We start from the raw sequence: 17,500 nt of genomic DNA, 5'->3' as shown, positions 1-17,500 counted from the left end.
TTGTGTGTGTGTGTGTATTTGTGTGTGTGTGTGTGTGTGGTGTGTGTGTATTTGTACCATCAGGGGGGTCCAGACTCTGAGGTCCGCTGGGCAGGAAGCCTGTCATGGCCCATTCTATCAACTTCCTGTTCTGCTTCTGTAGCTCCGCCCCCCCACCCTCTGCATCATCACCACCATCACAAGAGGGGAGAGGCCTGCCGGCACGCTTGCTCGCCACCTAAACACACACACACACACACACACACACACACACACACACACACACACACACACACACACACACACACACACACCACACACACACACACACACACACTCACACACACACACACACACACACACACACACACACACACACACACACACAATAAAAAAATTGACTTTCAGCACGCTTAAAGGGAAGGATATTCAACAAGCACAGCACTTACACAAATGACTGATGATTGGCTGAGAGAAATTGATGATAAAAATAATGTGGGGGCTGTTTTGCGGCTGGAAAAACGTATGGGTTATGGCTTTACACCCCCTGCTATAATGTGGATAAAGAGTTACCCGTCTAACAGAACACAGAGAGTGTTCTTTAATGGAAGCCTCTCCAACATAATCCAGGTAGAATCAGGAGTTCCCCAGGGCAGCTGTCTAGGCCCCTTGCAGATAGAATCAGGAGTTCCCCAGGGCAGCTGTTTAGGCCCCTTGCAGATAGAATCAGGAATTCCCCAGGGCAGCTGTTTAGGCCCCTTGCAGATAGAATCAGGAATTCCCCAGGGCAGCTGTTTAGGCCCCTTGCAGATAGAATCAGGAATTCCCCAGGGCAGCTGTCTAGGCCCCTTGCAGATAGAATCAGGAATTCCCCAGGGCAGGTGTTTAGGCCCCTTGCAGATAGAATCAGGAATTCCCCAGGGCAGCTGTTTAGGCCCATTACTTTTTCAATCTTTACTAACAACATGCCACTGGCTTTGAGTATAATGTATGCAGATGACTCAACACTATACACGTCAGCTACCACAGATGACTCATGTTATATTGTGTTGTATAGTAGATATGTAGTGGTGTAATAATGTGTTGTATAGTAGATATGTAGTGGTAGAGTAGTGGTGTTATAATGTGTTGTATTGTAGATATGTAGTGGTGTAATAATGTGTTGTATTGTAGATATGTAGTGGTAGAGTAGTGGTGTAGTAATGTGTTGTATTGTAGATATGTAGTGGTGTAATAATGTGTTGTATTGTAGATATGTAGTGGTAGAGTAGTGGTGTAATAATGTGTTATATTGTAGATATGTAGTGGTGTAATAATGTGTTATATTGTAGATATGTAGTGGTGTAATAATGTGTTGTATTGTAGATATGTAGTGGTAGAGTAGTGGTGTAATAATGTGTTGTATTGTAGATATGTAGTGGTGTAATAATGTGTTGTATTGTAGATATGTAGTGGTGTAATAATGTGTTGTATTGTAGATATGTAGTGGTGTTATAATGTGTTGTATTGTAGATATGTAGTGGTGTAATAATGTGTTGTATTGTAGATATGTAGTGGTAGAGTAGTGGTGTAATAATGTGTTGTATTGTAGATATGTAGTGGTAGAGTAGTGGTGTAATAATGTGTTGTATTGTAGATATGTAGTGGTGTAATAATGTGTTGTATTGTAGATATGTAGTGGTAGAGTAGTGGTGTAATAATGTGTTGTATAGTAGATATGTAGTGGTGTAATAATGTGTTGTATTGTAGATATGTAGTGGTGTTATAATGTGTTGTATTGTAGATATGTAGTGGTGTAATAATGTGTTGTATAGTAGATATGTAGTGGTGTAATAATGTGTTGTATTGTAGATATGTAGTGGTAGAGTAGTGGTGTTATAATGTGTTGTATATTAGATATGTAGTGGTAGAGTAGTGGTGTAATAATGTGTTGTATAGTAGATATGTAGTGGTGTTATAATGTGTTGTATTGTAGATATGTAGTGGTAGAGTAGTGGTGTTATAATGTGTTGTATTGTAGATATGTAGTGGTAGAGTAGTGGTGTAATAATGTGTTGTATTGTAGATATGTAGTGGTGTAATAATGTGTTGTATTGTAGATATGTAGTGGTAGAGTAGTGGTGTAATAATGTGTTGTATAGTAGATATGTAGTGGTGTTATAATGTGTTGTATTGTAGATATGTAGTGGTAGAGTAGTGGTGTTATAATGTGTTGTATTGTAGATATGTAGTGGTAGAGTAGTGGTGTAATAATGTGTTGTATTGTAGATATGTAGTGGTGTTATAATGTGTTGTATTGTAGATATGTAGTGGTAGAGTAGTGGTGTTATAATGTGTTGTATTGTAGATATATTGTGGTAGAGTAGTGGTGTTATAATGTGTTGAATTGTAGATATGTAGTGGTAGAGTAGTGGTGTAATAATGTGTTGTATTGTAGATATGTAGTGGTGTTATAATGTGTTGTATTGTAGATATGTAGTGGTAGAGTAGTGGTGTTATAATGTGTTGTATTGTAGATATATAGTGGTAGAGTAGTGGTGTAATAATGTGTTGTATTGTAGATATGTAGTGGTAGAGTAGTGGTGTAATAATGTGTTGTATTGTAGATATGTAGTGGTGTTATAATGTGTTGTATTGTAGATATGTAGTGGTGTAATAATGTGTTGTATTGTAGATATGTAGTGGTGTTATAATGTGTTGTATTGTAGATATTTAGTGGTGTAATAATGTGTTGTATTGTAGATATGTAGTGGTGTTATAATGTGTTGTATTGTAGATATGTAGTGGTAGAGTAGTGGTGTAGTAATGTGTTGTATTGTAGATATGTAGTGGTGTAGTAATGTGTTGTATTGTAGATATGTAGTGGTAGAGTAGTGGTGTTATAATGTGTTGTATTGTAGATATGTAGTGGTGTAGTAATGTGTTGTATTGTAGATATGTAGTGGTGTAGTAATGTGTTGTATTGTAGATATGTAGTGGTAGAGTAGTGGTGTTATAATGTGTTGTATTGTAGATATGTAGTGGTAGAGTAGTGGTGTTATAATGTGTTGTATTGTAGATATGTAGTGGTAGAGTAGTGGTGTTATAATGTGTTGTATTGTAGATATGTAGTGGTGTAGTAATGTGTTGTATTGTAGATATGTAGTGGTGTTATAATGTGTTGTATTGTAGATATGTAGTGGTGTTATAATGTGTTGTATTGTAGATATGTAGTGGTGTAATAATGTGTTGTATTGTAGATATGTAGTGGTAGAGTAGTGGTGTTATAATGTGTTGTATTGTAGATATGTAGTGGTAGAGTAGTGGTGTTATAATGTGTTGTATTGTAGATATGTAGTGGTGTTATAATGTGTTGTATTGTAGATATGTAGTGGTAGAGTAGTGGTGTAATAATGTGTTATATTGTAGATATGTAGTGGTGTAATAATGTGTTGTATTGTAGATATGTAGTGGTAGAGTAGTGGTGTTATAATGTGTTGTATTGTAGATATGTAGTGGTAGAGTAGTGGTGTAATAATGTGTTGTATTGTATATATGTAGTGGTGTAATAATGTGTTGTATTGTAGATATGTAGTGGTAGAGTAGTGGTGTAGTAATGTGTTGTATTGTAGATATGTAGTGGTGTAGTAATGTGTTGTATTGTAGATATGTAGTGGTAGAGTAGTGGTGTAATAATGTGTTGTATTGTATATATGTAGTGGTGTAATAATGTGTTATATTGTAGATATGTAGTGGTGTAATAATGTGTTGTATTGTAGATATGTAGTGGTAGAGTAGTGGTGTTATAATGTGTTGTATTGTAGATATGTAGTGGTGTAATAATGTGTTGTATTGTAGATATGTAGTGGTAGAGTAGTGGTGTTATAATGTGTTGTATTGTAGATATGTAGTGGTAGAGTAGTGGTGTAATAATGTGTTGTATTGTATATATGTAGTGGTGTTATAATGTGTTGTATTGTAGATATGTAGTGGTAGAGTAGTGGTGTAGTAATGTGTTGTATTGTAGATATGTAGTGGTGTAGTAATGTGTTGTATTGTAGATATGTAGTGGTAGAGTAGTGGTGTAATAATGTGTTGTATTGTAGATATGTAGTGGTGTTATAATGTGTTGTATTGTAGATATGTAGTGGTGTAATAATGTGTTGTATTGTAGATATGTAGTGGTGTAATAATGTGTTATATTGTAGATATGTAGTGGTAGAGTAGTGGTGTTATAATGTGTTGTATTGTAGATATGTAGTGGTGTTATAATGTGTTGTATTGTAGATATGTAGTGGTGTAATAATGTGTTGTATTGTAGATATGTAGTGGTGTAATAATGTGTTATATTGTAGATATGTAGTGGTGTTATAATGTGTTGTATTGTAGATATGTAGTGGTGTAATAATGTGTTGTATTGTAGATATGTAGTGGTGTAATAATGTGTTATATTGTAGATATGTAGTGGTAGAGTAGTGGTGTTATAATGTGTTGTATTGTAGATATGTAGTGGTGTAATAATGTGTTGTATTGTAGATATGTAGTGGTGTAATAATGTGTTATATTGTAGATATGTAGTGGTAGAGTAGTGGTGTTATAATGTGTTGTATTGTAGATATGTAGTGGTAGAGTAGTGGTGTAATAATGTGTTGTATTGTAGATATATAGTGGTAGAGTAGTGGTGTAATAATGTGTTGTATTGTAGATATGTAGTGGTAGAGTAGTGGTGTAATAATGTGTTGTATTGTAGATATGTAGTGGTAGAGTAGTGGTGTAGTAATGTGTTGTATTGTAGATATGTAGTGGTGTAATAATGTGTTGTATAGTAGATATGTAGTGGTGTTATAATGTGTTATATTGTAGATATGTAGTGGTGTTATAATGTGTTGTATTGTAGATATGTAGTGGTGTTATAATGTGTTATATTGTAGATATGTAGTGGTGTAATAATGTGTTGTATTGTAGATATGTAGTGGTAGAGTAGTGGTGTAATAATGTGTTGTATTGTAGATATGTAGTGGTGTTATAATGTGTTGTATTGTAGATATGTAGTGGTAGAGTAGTGGTGTTATAATGTGTTGTATTGTAGATATGTAGTGGTAGAGTAGTGGTGTAGTAATGTGTTGTATTGTAGATATGTAGTGGTAGAGTAGTGGTGTAATAATGTGTTGTATTGTAGATATGTAGTGGTGTAATAATGTGTTATATTGTAGATATGTAGTGGTAGAGTAGTGGTGTTATAATGTGTTGTATTGTAGATATGTAGTGGTAGAGTAGTGGTGTAGTAATGTGTTGTATTGTAGATATGTAGTGGTGTAATAATGTGTTGTATTGTAGATATGTAGTGGTAGAGTAGTGGTGTAGTAATGTGTTGTATTGTAGATATGTAGTGGTGTAGTAATGTGTTGTATTGTAGATATGTAGTGGTGTAATAATGTGTTGTATTGTAGATATGTAGTGGTGTAATAATGTGTTGTATTGTAGATATGTAGTGGTGTAGTAATGTGTTGTATTGTAGATATGTAGTGGTGTAATAATGTGTTGTATTGTAGATATGTAGTGGTAGAGTAGTGGTGTAATAATGTGTTGTATTGTAGATATGTAGTGGTGTAATAATGTGTTATATTGTAGATATGTAGTGGTGTTATAATGTGTTGTATTGTAGATATGTAGTGGTAGAGTAGTGGTGTAGTAATGTGTTGTATTGTAGATATGTAGTGGTAGAGTAGTGGTGTAATAATGTGTTGTATTGTAGATATGTAGTGGTGTTATAATGTGTTGTATTGTAGATATGTAGTGGTGTAATAATGTGTTGTATTGTAGATATGTAGTGGTAGAGTAGTGGTGTAATAATGTGTTGTATTGTAGATATGTAGTGGTGTAATAATGTGTTATATTGTAGATATGTAGTGGTGTTATAATGTGTTGTATTGTAGATATGTAGTGGTAGAGTAGTGGTGTAATAATGTGTTGTATTGTAGATATATAGTGGTAGAGTAGTGGTGTAATAATGTGTTGTATTGTAGATATGTAGTGGTAGAGTAGTGGTGTAATAATGTGTTGTATTGTAGATATGTAGTGGTAGAGTAGTGGTGTAATAATGTGTTGTATTGTAGATATGTAGTGGTGTAGTAATGTGTTGTATTGTAGATATGTAGTGGTGTAATAATGTGTTGTATTGTAGATATGTAGTGGTGTAATAATGTGTTATATTGTAGATATGTAGTGGTAGAGTAGTGGTGTTATAATGTGTTGTATTGTAGATATGTAGTGGTAGAGTAGTGGTGTAGTAATGTGTTGTATTGTAGATATGTAGTGGTGTAATAATGTGTTGTATTGTAGATATGTAGTGGTAGAGTAGTGGTGTAGTAATGTGTTGTATTGTAGATATGTAGTGGTGTAGTAATGTGTTGTATTGTAGATATGTAGTGGTGTAATAATGTGTTGTATTGTAGATATGTAGTGGTGTAATAATGTGTTGTATTGTAGATATGTAGTGGTGTAGTAATGTGTTGTATTGTAGATATGTAGTGGTGTAATAATGTGTTGTATTGTAGATATGTAGTGGTCTAGTAGTGGTGTAATAATGTGTTGTATTGTAGATATGTAGTGGTGTAATAATGTGTTATATTGTAGATATGTAGTGGTGTTATAATGTGTTGTATTGTAGATATGTAGTGGTAGAGTAGTGGTGTAGTAATGTGTTGTATTGTAGATATGTAGTGGTAGAGTAGTGGTGTAATAATGTGTTGTATTGTAGATATGTAGTGGTGTTATAATGTGTTGTATTGTAGATATGTAGTGGTGTAATAATGTGTTGTATTGTAGATATGTAGTGGTAGAGTAGTGGTGTAATAATGTGTTGTATTGTAGATATGTAGTGGTGTAATAATGTGTTATATTGTAGATATGTAGTGGTGTTATAATGTGTTGTATTGTAGATATGTAGTGGTAGAGTAGTGGTGTAATAATGTGTTGTATTGTAGATATATAGTGGTAGAGTAGTGGTGTAATAATGTGTTGTATTGTAGATATGTAGTGGTAGAGTAGTGGTGTAATAATGTGTTGTATTGTAGATATGTAGTGGTAGAGTAGTGGTGTAATAATGTGTTGTATTGTAGATATGTAGTGGTGTAATAATGTGTTGTATTGTAGATATGTAGTGGTGTAATAATGTGTTGTATTGTAGATATGTAGTGGTGTAATAATGTGTTGTATTGTAGATATGTAGTGGTGTAATAATGTGTTATATTGTAGATATGTAGTGGTGTTATAATGTGTTGTATTGTAGATATGTAGTGGTAGAGTAGTGGTGTAATAATGTGTTGTATTGTAGATATATAGTGGTAGAGTAGTGGTGTAATAATGTGTTGTATTGTAGATATGTAGTGGTAGAGTAGTGGTGTAATAATGTGTTGTATTGTAGATATGTAGTGGTAGAGTAGTGGTGTAGTAATGTGTTGTATTGTAGATATGTAGTGGTGTAATAATGTGTTGTATTGTAGATATGTAGTGGTGTTATAATGTGTTGTATTGTAGATATGTAGTGGTGTAATAAGGTGTTGTATTGTAGATATGTAGTGGTAGAGTAGTGGTGTAGTAATGTGTTGTATTGTAGATATGTAGTGGTGTAATAAGGTGTTGTATTGTAGATATGTAGTGGTAGAGTAGTGGTGTTATAATGTGTTGTATTGTAGATATGTAGTGGTGTAGTAATGTGTTGTATTGTAGATATGTAGTGGTAGAGTAGTGGTGTAGTAATGTGTTGTATTGTAGATATGTAGTGGTGTAATAATGTGTTGTATTGTAGATATGTAGTGGTGTAATAATGTGTTGTATTGTAGATATGTAGTGGTAGAGTAGTGGTGTTATAATGTGTTGTATTGTAGATATGTAGTGGTGTAGTAATGTGTTGTATTGTAGATATGTAGTGGTAGAGTAGTGGTGTAGTAATGTGTTGTATTGTAGATATGTAGTGGTAGAGTAGTGGTGTAGTAATGTGTTGTATTGTAGATATGTAGTGGTGTAATAATGTGTTGTATTGTAGATATGTAGTGGTGTTATAATGTGTTGTATTGTAGATATGTAGTGGTGTAATAATGTGTTGTATTGTAGATATGTAGTGGTGTAGTAATGTGTTGTATTGTAGATATGTAGTGGTGTAATAATGTGTTGTATTGTAGATATGTAGTGGTGTAATAATGTGTTGTATTGTAGATATGTAGTGGTAGAGTAGTGGTGTTATAATGTGTTGTATTGTAGATATGTAGTGGTGTAGTAATGTGTTGTATTGTAGATATGTAGTGGTAGAGTAGTGGTGTAATAATGTGTTGTATTGTAGATATGTAGTGGTAGAGTAGTGGTGTTATAATGTGTTGTATTGTAGATATGTAGTGGTGTAGTAATGTGTTGTATTGTAGATATGTAGTGGTAGAGTAGTGGTGTAGTAATGTGTTGTATTGTAGATATGTAGTGGTGTAATAATGTGTTGTATTGTAGATATGTAGTGGTGTAGTAATGTGTTGTATTGTAGATATGTAGTGGTAGAGTAGTGGTGTAGTAATGTGTTGTATTGTAGATATGTAGTGGTGTAATAATGTGTTATATTGTAGATATGTAGTGGTGTAGTAATGTGTTGTATTGTAGATATGTAGTGGTGTTATAATGTGTTGTATTGTAGATATATAGTGGTAGAGTAGTGGTGTAATAATGTGTTGTATTGTAGATATGTAGTGGTAGAGTAGTGGTGTAGTAATGTGTTGTATTGTAGATATGTAGTGGTAGAGTAGTGGTGTAGTGATGTGTTGTATTGTAGATATGTAGTGGTGTTATAATGTGTTGTATTGTAGATATGTAGTGGTGTTATAATGTGTTGTATTGTAGATATGTAGTGGTGTAATAATGTGTTGTATTGTAGATATGTAGTGGTGTAATAATGTGTTGTATTGTAGATATGTAGTGGTGTAATAATGTGTTGTATTGTAGATATGTAGTGGTGTTATAATGTGTTGTATTGTAGATATGTAGTGGTGTTATAATGTGTTGTATTGTAGATATGTAGTGGTGTTATAATGTGTTGTATTGTAGATATGTAGTGGTGTAATAATGTGTTGTATTGTAGATATGTAGTGGTGTTATAATGTGTTGTATTGTAGATATGTAGTGGTAGAGTAGTGGTGTAATAATGTGTTGTATTGTAGATATGTAGTGGTAGAGTAGTGGTGTTATAATGTGTTGTATTGTAGATATGTAGTGGTGTTATAATGTGTTGTATTGTAGATATGTAGTGGTGTAATAATGTGTTGTATTGTAGATATGTAGTGGTAGAGTAGTGGTGTAATAATGTGTTGTATTGTAGATATGTAGTGGTGTAATAATGTGTTATATTGTAGATATGTAGTGGTGTTATAATGTGTTGTATTGTAGATATGTAGTGGTAGAGTAGTGGTGTAATAATGTGTTGTATTGTAGATATATAGTGGTAGAGTAGTGGTGTAATAATGTGTTGTATTGTAGATATGTAGTGGTAGAGTAGTGGTGTAATAATGTGTTGTATTGTAGATATGTAGTGGTAGAGTAGTGGTGTAATAATGTGTTGTATTGTAGATATGTAGTGGTGTAATAATGTGTTGTATTGTAGATATGTAGTGGTGTAATAATGTGTTGTATTGTAGATATGTAGTGGTGTAATAATGTGTTGTATTGTAGATATGTAGTGGTGTAATAATGTGTTGTATTGTAGATATGTAGTGGTGTTATAATGTGTTGTATTGTAGATATGTAGTGGTAGAGTAGTGGTGTAATAATGTGTTGTATTGTAGATATATAGTGGTAGAGTAGTGGTGTAATAATGTGTTGTATTGTAGATATGTAGTGGTAGAGTAGTGGTGTAATAATGTGTTGTATTGTAGATATGTAGTGGTAGAGTAGTGGTGTAGTAATGTGTTGTATTGTAGATATGTAGTGGTGTAATAATGTGTTGTATTGTAGATATGTAGTGGTAGAGTAGTGGTGTAGTAATGTGTTGTATTGTAGATATGTAGTGGTGTAATAAGGTGTTGTATTGTAGATATGTAGTGGTAGAGTAGTGGTGTTATAATGTGTTGTATTGTAGATATGTAGTGGTGTAGTAATGTGTTGTATTGTAGATATGTAGTGGTAGAGTAGTGGTGTAGTAATGTGTTGTATTGTAGATATGTAGTGGTGTAATAATGTGTTGTATTGTAGATATGTAGTGGTGTAATAATGTGTTGTATTGTAGATATGTAGTGGTAGAGTAGTGGTGTTATAATGTGTTGTATTGTAGATATGTAGTGGTGTAGTAATGTGTTGTATTGTAGATATGTAGTGGTAGAGTAGTGGTGTAGTAATGTGTTGTATTGTAGATATGTAGTGGTAGAGTAGTGGTGTAGTAATGTGTTGTATTGTAGATATGTAGTGGTGTAATAATGTGTTGTATTGTAGATATGTAGTGGTGTTATAATGTGTTGTATTGTAGATATGTAGTGGTGTAATAATGTGTTGTATTGTAGATATGTAGTGGTGTAGTAATGTGTTGTATTGTAGATATGTAGTGGTGTAATAATGTGTTGTATTGTAGATATGTAGTGGTGTAATAATGTGTTGTATTGTAGATATGTAGTGGTAGAGTAGTGGTGTTATAATGTGTTGTATTGTAGATATGTAGTGGTGTAGTAATGTGTTGTATTGTAGTATGTAGTGTAGAGTAGTGGTGTAATAATGTGTTGTATTGTAGATATGTAGTGGTAGAGTAGTGGTGTATAATGTGTTGTATTGTAGATATGTAGTGGTGTAGTAATGTGTTGTATTGTAGATATGTAGTGGTAGAGTAGTGGTGTAGTAATGTGTTGTATTGTAGATATGTAGTGGTGTAATAATGTGTTGTATTGTAGATATGTAGTGGTGTAGTAATGTGTTGTATTGTAGATATGTAGTGGTAGAGTAGTGGTGTAGTAATGTGTTGTATTGTAGATATGTAGTGGTGTAATAATGTGTTTATTGTAGATATGTAGTGGTGTAGTAATGTGTGGTATTGTAGATATGTAGTGGTGTTATAATGTGTTGTATTGTAGATATATAGTGGTAGAGTAGTGGTGTAATAATGTGTTGTATTGTAGATATGTAGTGGTAGAGTAGTGGTGTAGTAATGTGTTGTATTGTAGATATGTAGTGGTAGAGTAGTGGTGTAGTGATGTGTTGTATTGTAGATATGTAGTGGTGTTATAATGTGTTGTATTGTAGATATGTAGTGGTGTTATAATGTGTTGTATTGTAGATATGTAGTGGTGTAATAATGTGTTGTATTGTAGATATGTAGTGGTGTAATAATGTGTTGTATTGTAGATATGTAGTGGTGTAATAATGTGTTGTATTGTAGATATGTAGTGGTGTTATAATGTGTTGTATTGTAGATATGTAGTGGTGTTATAATGTGTTGTATTGTAGATATGTAGTGGTGTTATAATGTGTTGTATTGTAGATATGTAGTGGTGTAATAATGTGTTGTATTGTAGATATGTAGTGGTGTTATAATGTGTTGTATTGTAGATATGTAGTGGTAGAGTAGTGGTGTAATAATGTGTTGTATTGTAGATATGTAGTGGTAGAGTAGTGGTGTTATAATGTGTTGTATTGTAGATATGTAGTGGTAGAGTAGTGGTGTAATAATGTGTTGTATTGTAGATATGTAGTGGTAGAGTAGTGGTGTTATAATGTGTTGTATTGTAGATATATAGTGGTAGAGTAGTGGTGTAATAATGTGTTTTATAGTAGATATGTAGTGGTGTTATAATGTGTTGTATTGTAGATATGTAGTGGTAGAGTAGTGGTGTTATAATGTGTTATATTGTAGATATGTAGTGGTAGAGTAGTGGTGTAATAATGTGTTGTATAGTAGATATGTAGTGGTGTAATAATGTGTTGTATTGTAGATATGTAGTGGTGTTATAATGTGTTGTATTGTAGATATGTAGTGGTAGAGTAGTGGTGTAATAATGTGTTGTATTGTAGATATATAGTGGTAGAGTAGTGGTGTAATAATGTGTTGAATAGTAGATATGTAGTGGTAGAGTAGTGGTGTAGTAATGTGTTGTATTGTAGATATGTAGTGGTAGAGTAGTGGTGTAATAATGTGTTGTATTGTAGATATGTAGTGGTGTAATAATGTGTTGTATAGTAGATATGTAGTGGTGTTATAATGTGTTGTATTGTAGATATGTAGTGGTAGAGTAGTGGTGTTATAATGTGTTGTATTGTAGATATGTAGTGGTAGAGTAGTGGTGTTATAATGTGTTGTATTGTAGATATGTAGTGGTGTTATAATGTGTTGTATTGTAGATATGTAGTGGTAGAGTAGTGGTGTAATAATGTGTTGTATTGTAGATATGTAGTGGTGTAATAATGTGTTGTATTGTAGATATGTAGTGGTGTAATAATGTGTTGTATTGTAGATATGTAGTGGTGTAATAATGTGTTGTATTGTAGATATGTAGTGGTGTAATAATGTGTTATATTGTAGATATGTAGTGGTGTTATAATGTGTTGTATTGTAGATATGTAGTGGTAGAGTAGTGGTGTAATAATGTGTTGTATTGTAGATATATAGTGGTAGAGTAGTGGTGTAATAATGTGTTGTATTGTAGATATGTAGTGGTAGAGTAGTGGTGTAATAATGTGTTGTATTGTAGATATGTAGTGGTAGAGTAGTGGTGTAGTAATGTGTTGTATTGTAGATATGTAGTGGTGTAATAATGTGTTGTATTGTAGATATGTAGTGGTAGAGTAGTGGTGTAGTAATGTGTTGTATTGTAGATATGTAGTGGTGTAATAAGGTGTTGTATTGTAGATATGTAGTGGTAGAGTAGTGGTGTTATAATGTGTTGTATTGTAGATATGTAGTGGTGTAGTAATGTGTTGTATTGTAGATATGTAGTGGTAGAGTAGTGGTGTAGTAATGTGTTGTATTGTAGATATGTAGTGGTGTAATAATGTGTTGTATTGTAGATATGTAGTGGTGTAATAATGTGTTGTATTGTAGATATGTAGTGGTAGAGTAGTGGTGTTATAATGTGTTGTATTGTAGATATGTAGTGGTGTAGTAATGTGTTGTATTGTAGATATGTAGTGGTAGAGTAGTGGTGTAGTAATGTGTTGTATTGTAGATATGTAGTGGTAGAGTAGTGGTGTAGTAATGTGTTGTATTGTAGATATGTAGTGGTGTAATAATGTGTTGTATTGTAGATATGTAGTGGTGTTATAATGTGTTGTATTGTAGATATGTAGTGGTGTAATAATGTGTTGTATTGTAGATATGTAGTGGTGTAGTAATGTGTTGTATTGTAGATATGTAGTGGTGTAATAATGTGTTGTATTGTAGATATGTAGTGGTGTAATAATGTGTTGTATTGTAGATATGTAGTGGTAGAGTAGTGGTGTTATAATGTGTTGTATTGTAGATATGTAGTGGTGTAGTAATGTGTTGTATTGTAGATATGTAGTGGTAGAGTAGTGGTGTAATAATGTGTTGTATTGTAGATATGTAGTGGTAGAGTAGTGGTGTTATAATGTGTTGTATTGTAGATATGTAGTGGTGTAGTAATGTGTTGTATTGTAGATATGTAGTGGTAGAGTAGTGGTGTAGTAATGTGTTGTATTGTAGATATGTAGTGGTGTAATAATGTGTTGTATTGTAGATATGTAGTGGTGTAGTAATGTGTTGTATTGTAGATATGTAGTGGTAGAGTAGTGGTGTAGTAATGTGTTGTATTGTAGATATGTAGTGGTGTAATAATGTGTTATATTGTAGATATGTAGTGGTGTAGTAATGTGTGGTATTGTAGATATGTAGTGGTGTTATAATGTGTTGTATTGTAGATATATAGTGGTAGAGTAGTGGTGTAATAATGTGTTGTATTGTAGATATGTAGTGGTAGAGTAGTGGTGTAGTAATGTGTTGTATTGTAGATATGTAGTGGTAGAGTAGTGGTGTAGTGATGTGTTGTATTGTAGATATGTAGTGGTGTTATAATGTGTTGTATTGTAGATATGTAGTGGTGTTATAATGTGTTGTATTGTAGATATGTAGTGGTGTAATAATGTGTTGTATTGTAGATATGTAGTGGTGTAATAATGTGTTGTATTGTAGATATGTAGTGGTGTAATAATGTGTTGTATTGTAGATATGTAGTGGTGTTATAATGTGTTGTATTGTAGATATGTAGTGGTGTTATAATGTGTTGTATTGTAGATATGTAGTGGTGTTATAATGTGTTGTATTGTAGATATGTAGTGGTGTAATAATGTGTTGTATTGTAGATATGTAGTGGTGTTATAATGTGTTGTATTGTAGATATGTAGTGGTAGAGTAGTGGTGTAATAATGTGTTGTATTGTAGATATGTAGTGGTAGAGTAGTGGTGTTATAATGTGTTGTATTGTAGATATGTAGTGGTAGAGTAGTGGTGTAATAATGTGTTGTATTGTAGATATGTAGTGGTAGAGTAGTGGTGTTATAATGTGTTGTATTGTAGATATATAGTGGTAGAGTAGTGGTGTAATAATGTGTTTTATAGTAGATATGTAGTGGTGTTATAATGTGTTGTATTGTAGATATGTAGTGGTAGAGTAGTGGTGTTATAATGTGTTATATTGTAGATATGTAGTGGTAGAGTAGTGGTGTAATAATGTGTTGTATAGTAGATATGTAGTGGTGTAATAATGTGTTGTATTGTAGATATGTAGTGGTGTTATAATGTGTTGTATTGTAGATATGTAGTGGTAGAGTAGTGGTGTAATAATGTGTTGTATTGTAGATATATAGTGGTAGAGTAGTGGTGTAATAATGTGTTGAATAGTAGATATGTAGTGGTAGAGTAGTGGTGTAGTAATGTGTTGTATTGTAGATATGTAGTGGTAGAGTAGTGGTGTAATAATGTGTTGTATTGTAGATATGTAGTGGTGTAATAATGTGTTGTATAGTAGATATGTAGTGGTGTTATAATGTGTTGTATTGTAGATATGTAGTGGTAGAGTAGTGGTGTTATAATGTGTTGTATTGTAGATATGTAGTGGTAGAGTAGTGGTGTTATAATGTGTTGTATTGTAGATATGTAGTGGTGTTATAATGTGTTGTATTGTAGATATGTAGTGGTGTTATAATGTGATGTATTGTAGATATGTAGTGGTGTTATAATGTGTTGTATTGTAGATATGTAGTGGTAGAGTAGTGGTGTTATAATGTGTTGTATTGTAGATATGTAGTGGTAGAGTAGTGGTGTAGTAATGTGTTGTATTGTAGATATGTAGTGGTAGAGTAGTGGTGTTATAATGTCTTGTATTGTAGATATGTAGTGGTAGAGTAGTGGTGTAGTAATGTGTTGTATTGTAGATATGTAGTGGTAGAGTAGTGGTGTAGTAATGTGTTGTATTGTAGATATGTAGTGGTAGAGTAGTGGTGTTATAATGTGTTGTATTGTAGATATGTAGTGGTAGAGTAGTGGTGTAGTAATGTGTTGTATTGTAGATATGTAGTGGTGTAATAATGTGATGTATTGTAGATATGTAGTGGTGTAATAATGTGTTGTATTGTAGATATGTAGTGGTAGAGTAGTGGTGTAATAATGTGTTATATTGTAGATATGTAGTGGTGTAATAATGTGTTGTATTGTAGATATGTAGTGGTGTAATAATGTGTTGTATTGTAGATATGTAGTGGTGTTATAATGTGTTGTATTGTAGATATGTAGTGGTGTAATAATGTGTTGTATTGTAGATATGTAGTGGTGTAATAATGTGTTGTATTGTAGATATGTAGTGGTGTAATAATGTGTTGTATTGTAGATATGTAGTGGTAGAGTAGTGGTCTTATAATGTGTTGTATTGTAGATATATAGTGGTAGAGTAGTGGTGTTATAATGTGTTGTATTGTAGATATGTAGTGGTGTAATAATGTGTTGTATTGTAGATATGTAGTGGTGTAATAATGTGTTGTATTGTAGATATGTAGTGGTAGAGTAGTGGTGTAGTAATGTGTTGTATTGTAGATATGTAGTGGTAGAGTAGTGGTGTAATAATGTGTTGTATTGTAGATATGTAGTGGTGTAATAATGTGTTGTATTGTAGATATGTAGTGGTAGAGTAGTGGTGTAGTAATGTGTTGTATTGTAGATATGTAGTGGTGTAATAATGTGTTGTATTGTAGATATATAGTGGTAGAGTAGTGGTGTTATAATGTGTTGTATTGTAGATATGTAGTGGTAGAGTAGTGGTGTAGTAATGTGTTGTATTGTAGATATGTAGTGGTGTAGTAATGTGTTGTATTGTAGATATGTAGTGGTGTAATAATGTGTTGTATTGTAGATATGTAGTGGTGTAATAATGTGTTGTATTGTAGATATGTAGTGGTAGAGTAGTGGTGTAATAATGTGTTGTATTGTAGATATGTAGTGGTGTAATAATGTGTTGTATTGTAGATATGTAGTGGTGTTATAATGTGTTGTATTGTAGATATGTAGTGGTAGAGTAGTGGTGTTATAATGTGTTGTATTGTAGATATATAGTGGTAGAGTAGTGGTGTTATAATGTGTTGTATTGTAGATATGTAGTGGTAGAGTAGTGGTGTAGTAATGTGTTGTATTGTAGATATGTAGTGGTAGAGTAGTGGTGTTATAATGTGTTGTATTGTAGATATGTAGTGGTAGAGTAGTGGTGTAGTAATGTGTTGTATTGTAGATATGTAGTGGTGTAATAATGTGTTGTAATGTAGATATGTAGTGGTGTTATAATGTGTTGTATTGTAGATATGTAGTGGTAGAGTAGTGGTATAATAATGTGTTGTATTGTATATATGTAGTGGTGTTATAATGTGTTGTATTGTAGATATGTAGTGGTAGAGTAGTGGTGTAGTAATGTGTTGTATTGTAGATATGTAGTGGTGTTATAATGTGTTGTATTGTAGATATGTAGTGGTAGAGTAGTGGTGTTATAATGTGTTGTATTGTAGATATGTAGTGGTAGAGTAGTGGTGTAGTAATGTGTTGTATTGTAGATATGTAGTGGTGTAATAATGTGTTGTATTGTAGATATGTAGTGGTGTAATAATGTGTTGTATTGTAGATATGTAGTGGTGTTATAATGTGTTGTATTGTAGATATGTAGTGGTAGAGTAGTGGTGTAATAATGTGTTGTATTGTAGATATGTAGTGGTGTAGTAATGTGTTGTATTGTAGATATGTAGTGGTGTAGTAATGTGTTGTATTGTAGATATGTAGTGGTGTAATAATGTGTTGTAATGTATATATGCAGTGGTGTAATAATGTGTTGTATTGTAGATATGTAGTGGTGTAGTAATGTGTTGTATTGTAGATATATAGTGGTAGAGTAGTGGTGTAATAATGTGTTGTATAGTAGATATGTAGTGGTAGAGTAGTGGTGTAATAATGTGTTGTATTGTAGATATGTAGTGGTAGAGTAGTGGTGTTATAATGTGTTGTATTGTAGATATGTAGTGGTGTAATAATGTGTTG

At 32.7% G+C, this 17,500-nt stretch overlaps 1 protein-coding gene across 3 annotated transcripts in view; it reads right to left on the bottom strand.

The window, feature by feature from the left end:
- Positions 1-17,500, bottom strand: part of LOC129817820 (DNA (cytosine-5)-methyltransferase 3A-like) — a 151,474-nt gene that overhangs the window by 83,808 nt on the left and 50,166 nt on the right. For all 3 annotated transcript variants that reach the window (XM_055873390.1, XM_055873391.1, XM_055873392.1), the window contains one exon: positions 58-217. In XM_055873390.1, coding sequence (XP_055729365.1) covers positions 58-217 — 160 coding nt within the window. The remainder of the gene's footprint in view (positions 1-57; positions 218-17,500) is intronic.

Source organism: Salvelinus fontinalis, chromosome 20, assembly GCF_029448725.1.
Source record: "Salvelinus fontinalis isolate EN_2023a chromosome 20, ASM2944872v1, whole genome shotgun sequence".
Classification (NCBI taxonomy): domain Eukaryota; kingdom Metazoa; phylum Chordata; class Actinopteri; order Salmoniformes; family Salmonidae; genus Salvelinus; species Salvelinus fontinalis.
The sequence above is the reverse complement of the archived record's forward strand: the minus strand, read 5'-3'. Positions and strand labels throughout refer to the sequence as shown.